Here is a 6216-nt window from a genome sequence, read left to right on the forward strand (position 1 = left end):
CCCCAGCCTGGGGAAAGTCAGTCCTGGAAGGTGAGGTCTGCATTACCCGTCAAGGCCCAGCACTGGAGGGGCTCAGGAAGCTGCTGATAGTGGAAAGATCTGGAAACGCGGCCGCCCCCAGCCCCGACGCCCCTCAGCACAGGGCTAGCAGGGCCACCATGGGGGCAGGGAGGGGCCCCTGGGTAGGACAAAAGGGAAAGGGTCTTAGGTGGGCCTGGAGGAAAGGCCCCAGACCCTCACTGCCCACTGGGGGCAGCAGTGTGACCACTGCCCACAGCCCTCGGGGTGGCGGGGGCGGGTGGTAGAGGCCTTGCCCAGCAGTGGCAGAGCGTGCTGCTCCAAACACTGAGGCTCCAGGGACCTAAGTCCAGAGAGGGCAGAGGGACAGCTGGGGAAGGGGAGCAGAGAAGACCCTGCACCCCCTCCCAGCGGACCCACAGCCTCCGGAAGAGTCAACAACAAACACAGAGAAAAGAAGTGCCCGGGATGGAGGCGCCCCTCCCCCACAGTGGGAGGAAGGGGGCCAAACCCACCTCCCCCTCCACCTGCCTCCGTCTCTCTGTTTCTCTTTCCCTCTCTCTCACCTCATCTCTGTGCAAAGCATCTCTCTCCCTCCCACCAGCTCCCTGCCCAAGGGCAGGAGGAGGAAGGGGGAGCAGGGACTTGGGGCGTGGCCCTGCGACCTGACCCGGACACGTTCCTTTCCTCCTGCACTTCTGCAAGCAGTGGAGGAGACAGCATGCCGGGCGGGCTGGCGCTCCGGGCATGGGGACCCCGCGGGCACTGTGGCCACTCGTCTGGGCCGTGCTGCAGCTGGGCTGGCAGCCAGGATGGCTCCTAGGTATGTGGGTCGGGGCTGGGTGGCGGGGCGTCAGGCTGGGCAAAGACCTCCGGTTCTCAGTCTCTGGCGGGGGTGTGGGGGGAACCAGGTGCCTGAGGCCCAGCACGGCCCCTGACAGGGCGCTGTGTGGCTTTGGGCAGGTGAAGGGCCCTCTCTGGGCTCTGGCTCCTAACCCACTCCCCTCACCTGGTGGTGAGTCCCTTCCTTGCTTGTGAGCAGGCAGGAGTATCCCAGCTCTTCCTGGGAGTCCCGAGGGATGGGCAAGCTCATGGCCCTCTCCGTAGGATGAAAGGGCTGGGCGGCCAGAGCCCCAGACCTCGGCCCCACTTGTGTTTTCCTGGGGGGAAGGGACTGACTGCTTCCATGAGGGCACAGGCTGGGTGGCCTGGAGATGTTTCTCCAATTATGTCAAAAGCGCAACAGTTCCAGTAAAGACCCATCCCATCGTGGGCCTGGGATGACCCCCACCTGGGCCTCTGGATGAGATGCCCTGGAGCACAGCGCCCGGGCACATCCGGGAGCATCCACAGCAGGTTCTGGAGAGGGTCCCGGCCCCAAGCCCCTCAGTACGGGCTGTCCCCTAGGCAGGCCCTGCAGGCCCATGGCCAAAGCGGTGGTCAGGGAGAGGCCCCTCCTGGCTGCCCTGCCCTCATCCACTGTGCCCAGTGCTGCCCTGATGGGAAGGGTTCCCCAGCCAGACCCAGGGCCTGTCCTCTAGACCTCGCTGGGCTCAGGGGTCAAGGGCCCTAGAAGGGCCAAGCCGAGGTGAGGCTGCCTGATCCCCACTGGCTGCCAGTCTTGGATTCTGTGCCCAGAGGCCCTCAGTTGTCTCTGCCCAGCCGGGCCTACTCAGCACCTGCTCAGCGCCCAGGTCGCCCTGCTTTTTCCCCACACCTGGCCTCGCTCTCAGGATGGACGGAGGAAACTCACGGCTGCAGTCAGTGGTCCAAGAGCCTGTGGCCAAAAGGTGCCCTGTGGGGAGGCTTGCGGAGCCCAGGCATGGCATGCGGTGGAGACGGGGTGCGGGTGGAGACAGGGTGCGTGTCATCCCGGGAGGAGGAACCGAGGCCTGGGGGTTCGGGGGGCGCTGTGACTTGCCCTCGCCACCCACTCCCCACCAGGGCCCCTTCCCAAAGCAGGGGAAGATCAAAACGTGAAAGGGGCCGGCCTTGAGTTCCAACTGAAGCCGACACTGGTGAGCTTTGTGCCCTCAGGCAGGTCCCTTAACCTCTCTGAGCTGCGGTTTTCCCACCTGCAGTTTGCTGATAATAATGCCTGCTTTATAGTGTCATGAGAATTCGATCTTATAAGAACTGTCTGGCCCAGTCTATGACACATTTTTTTAAGTCAGATATGTGTTAATTTTTTCAACGTACAAACTTGAAAAATATTTGAAAGATACAGAAAAGTTACCGAAACACAGCAGTGAACACCCTCACCCAGAGTCTTCAATTTGGTAACCCTGGCACATTGGCTTTCTGTGTTAGTTTGCTGGGGCTGCCGTAGCAAACTCCCACACCAGGCGGGCGGCTGGAACCACAGAAGCTTATGGGCCGGCGGTTCTGGAGGCTGGAAGTCGGACCTCGGTGTCACGGGGTCCCTTCCTCCCCAGGCTGCGAGTAAGACGTGGTTCCAGGCCTCTCCCAGCTGCAGGCGGTGGTGACGATGCTTGGTGTCCCTCGGCCTGTGGACACGTCACCCCAGCTCTGCTCCGTGTCACACGGCGTCCTCCCGTGTGTGGAGCTGTCCACGCGTCCCCTTTTCCCCAGTAAGGACACGGTCGTGTCGGGTTAGGGGCCGCCAACCCCACACCTCATCTCAACGGATCACATCAGCAAAGACCCTGTTCCCAATAAGGTCACATTCCGGGGTGCTGCTGAACGCGGGTATTTGGGGGCCGGCGCAGCCCACAGCCCTCTCCATCCGTGCACCGCTGGTCACCTGAGCGTTAGTCACAGACTCTCCTAATGCCCGGGATGGTGGCTGACGCAGTCCCACAGATCAGATGCCCTTGCGTCCCGAGCCTGCCGTCTGGCTGGACTCTTTCCCTGACGGAGCCGAGTCCAGACCCTCAGCTTCAGCCGGACGCCACTGTCCTCAGCCTCCTCTGACCTACAGCAGGCATTTTTGTTTGTTTGCTTGTTTTTAATCAAACCTCAATTTTATTTTAGGTATGGAAATCCTCAGAATTAGGAGTTTTTGAGGTGTAATCGGCATAGCATTATATTAGTTTCAGGCACACAGTGTATTTGTATTTGTATATATTCTAAAATGGTCACCTCAATAGGCCCAGCTAATATCATCACCATATACAGTTACCAGATTTTTTTCTTGTGAAAAGAACTATCACGATCCACTTTCCTAGCTACTTTCAAATACGCAACACAGAATTATTAGCTCTAGTCACCATGCCACACATCACACCCCAAGGACTTATTTATTTTATGCCTGGAAGTTTGTACCTTTTGACCACCTTCACCCATTTCCCCAGCCCCTACCTCTGGAAACTGCCGATCTGTTCTCTGTATCCATGAGCTCAGTTTTTGTCTCGTTTTGTTTTTTGGGTTCTTTTTTAGATTCCACATATAAGTGAAATCATACAGTATTTGTCTTTCTCTGCCTGACTTACTTCAGGCAGAGAAAGACAAATATTCTCTAGGTCCATCCAAGCTGTCTCAAGTGGCAAGATTTCATTCTCTTTTATGGCTGAGTAGTATTCCATTGTATATATACCACATCTTCTTTATCCATTCCTCTGTCGATGGGCACTGAGGTCGCTTCCATATCTCGGCAATTGTAAATAGTGCTGCAGTGAACATTGGGGTGTATGTATCTTTTAAATTAGTGTTTTCATTTTCTTCAGACAATACTAAGAAGTGAAATTGCTGGATCACATGGTAGTTCTGTGTTTAGTTTTTTTTTTGTTTTGTTTTTTGTTTTTTTTTTTTTGCGTTACGTGGGCCTCTCACTGCTGTGGCCTCTCCCGTTGCGGAGCACAGGCTCCGGATGCGCAGGCTCAGCGGCCATGGCTCACGGGCCCAGCCGCTCCGCGGCATGTGGGATCTTCCCGGACCGGGGCACGAACCCGTGTCCCCTGCATTGGCAGGCGGACTCTCAACCACTGCGCCACCAGGGAAGCCCCTGTGTTTAGTTTTTAAGGAACCTCCGTAGTGTTCCAACAGCATCTGTGCCAGTTTCCATTCCCTTTTCTCCACGTCTTCTTCACCACTTGTTATCTCTAGACTTCTTGACGAGGCCATTCCGACGGGCGTGAGGTGATACCTCATTGTGGTTTTTACTTGCATTTCCCTGATGATCAGTGATGTTGAGCATCTCTCTTTTCATGTGTCTGTTGGCCATCAGCATGTCTTCTTTGGAAAAATGTCTCTTCAGGTCCTCTGCCCACTTTTTAATCAGATTGTTTGGTTTTTTGCTATTAAGTTGTAAGAGTTTTTTATATACTTTGGATATCAACCCCTTATCAGATATATGATTTGCAAGTATTTTCTCCCATTCACTATGCTGCCTTTTCATTTTTTGATGGTGTCCTTTGCTGTGCAGAAGCTTTTTAGCTTGATGTAGCCCCACCTGTCTGTGTCTGCTTTTGTTGCCGCTGCTGGCATTCCTGAAGGAGCCAGGCCAGGTGTGCAAGCACCTGCCACCTGGGTGTGTGTCATAGACACGATGGTCCTTCTTGGGGCACCCATCGGAGATCCGTCGTACGGGGTCGCTCCCTCTGGGTCCACTGCAAAGCACGGTAGTGGTGGGGGGAAGGTGCTCTTCTCCCTTCGGGATGAATCAGAGACCTGAGGTAGGGACCCAGCAGTCCGCTGGGCAATGCTTTCAGCACCCACAGGTGGGTGTTGCCTAAATCAGGTGTTAGATGGTAGCTGTGAAATGTGGTCTCTAAGGCCGCCCTGAGCCCATGCCAGGCCTCCCTCCACGGGAGCCGGGCCGGTGCCACCTTGGTGCTCACAGTGTGCCCCACACCCAGGCACCCCCCCAGGGTCTCTCCCTCCTGACCCTGCTGAGGCTCAGCGGCTCTCTCCTCAACCCACTCCCCAAACAGAAAAACAAGCCTGGAGACCCCTCACTGACATTCCATTATTACATAAATAGACAACATTTAAATTTTCAATTACTCAAACAACATAAGAAAAGATGCATAGACATTCATCCTGCAGGGATAAAGGGAGACCCCAGGACTCGGGAAGAAGCTCTGTTAGCAGCATCCCAGGCCAAGGCTGATGTAGAGGGATGTGGGTAATACAGGAGCCCAGGCCCCACCTGGCTCTCCCGCCTGTTCCCAGCGCCATCTCAGCCCTGAGGTCTCCGGCCCCACACTCCCTCTGCTCTACTTCCCGTGATGCTTCTGGGCTCTCGTTCCAGGGAACCCATCTTTCTCCATCTGGGGGGGCCTCTGAGCGCCCCGTGAGGGTCCCCCCTGTGGCCCTGCACGCTGGCCGGGCCGCCGGGAGCCCCTGACAGCCAGGCACCCTGTGCCTTTGGGGAGGCGGGTGCTTCCTGGTCAGTGTTGGCTCCCGAGCGGCCCTGGGTGATGGGCTGCCCCCTCCCACACTACCCCGCGGACACTGCCCTTGACCTGTGTCCCAGGCCGGCCCCCCAGCAGCTGCATCCAGCCCCTGCCTCTGCCCACACTGTGAGGGTCCGGGGGGACAGGGGGGGGAACAGGCATCCAGGTAGGGCTGTGCTGGGGGAGGGGTCTGAGGGGCAGCAGGGAAGCCATGCAGAGAACCAGGCCAGGGACCTACGTAGCCCAGGGTCCCAGCTACTCAGGTCCAGATTCTGTGAGAGTCCCACAGAGAGCAAGCAGGTAGACAAGAGACTCAAATGGCCACCAGTTCAGGCTGGCGGATGGGGGTGGTGGTGAGGGCCTGCACTGAAGACGAGCAGGGCCCCCGTCCATGCAGGGCTCGTCAGCAAAGGTCCCCACAGGCGTTCATGGGGGCCCTGATGGAGGGGCCTGTGCAGGAAGGGAGGCTTCCCCAGGGGGCTCACTCGAGGCCTTGGCAGGTGGGAGAGGGGGGGTGGCGTGGACACAGGACGGCTGGGAGCACAGTCTGGGGGGCACCACCCAGAACAGGGGCTCCTGGTGTACCTGTGAGGCGTCCTGGGTCTCCGGACCCAGATGCGGGCTCGCTGCGGGTGGGAGCCCGGGGGTGGGGGGCGCCCAAGGGCCTTGTGCAGAGCAGGGCTCTTGGATCCGGTGCACCATCGCCACCGCGCGACTTTGACCAAATCTGTGTCCAGCTCGTACCGAAGCGGCGGCAGGGCGGTGGCGGGGGAGCAGATGCGGGCCCCGCGGGGCAGTGGGCCTGGCTGAGCGGGGAGGCCCGGCCGCCCTCTGGCCCCCC

General features: G+C 58.2%; 1 protein-coding gene across 1 annotated transcript in view; it reads left to right on the top strand.

Moving 5' to 3' along the window:
- Positions 1 to 670: 670 nt before the first annotated feature.
- The window catches only part of PDCD1 (programmed cell death 1), a 9912-nt gene continuing 4366 nt past the window's right edge, over positions 671 to 6216 (top strand). The window contains exon 1 of the mRNA XM_024759324.1: positions 671 to 841. Within this exon, the coding sequence (XP_024615092.1) occupies positions 766 to 841 (76 nt within the window). The 5' untranslated portion in view covers positions 671 to 765. The remainder of the gene's footprint in view (positions 842 to 6216) is intronic.

Source organism: Neophocaena asiaeorientalis, unplaced genomic scaffold (assembly GCF_003031525.2).
Source record: "Neophocaena asiaeorientalis asiaeorientalis breed wild unplaced genomic scaffold, Neophocaena_asiaeorientalis_V1.1 scaffold185, whole genome shotgun sequence".
NCBI lineage: Eukaryota > Metazoa > Chordata > Mammalia > Artiodactyla > Phocoenidae > Neophocaena > Neophocaena asiaeorientalis.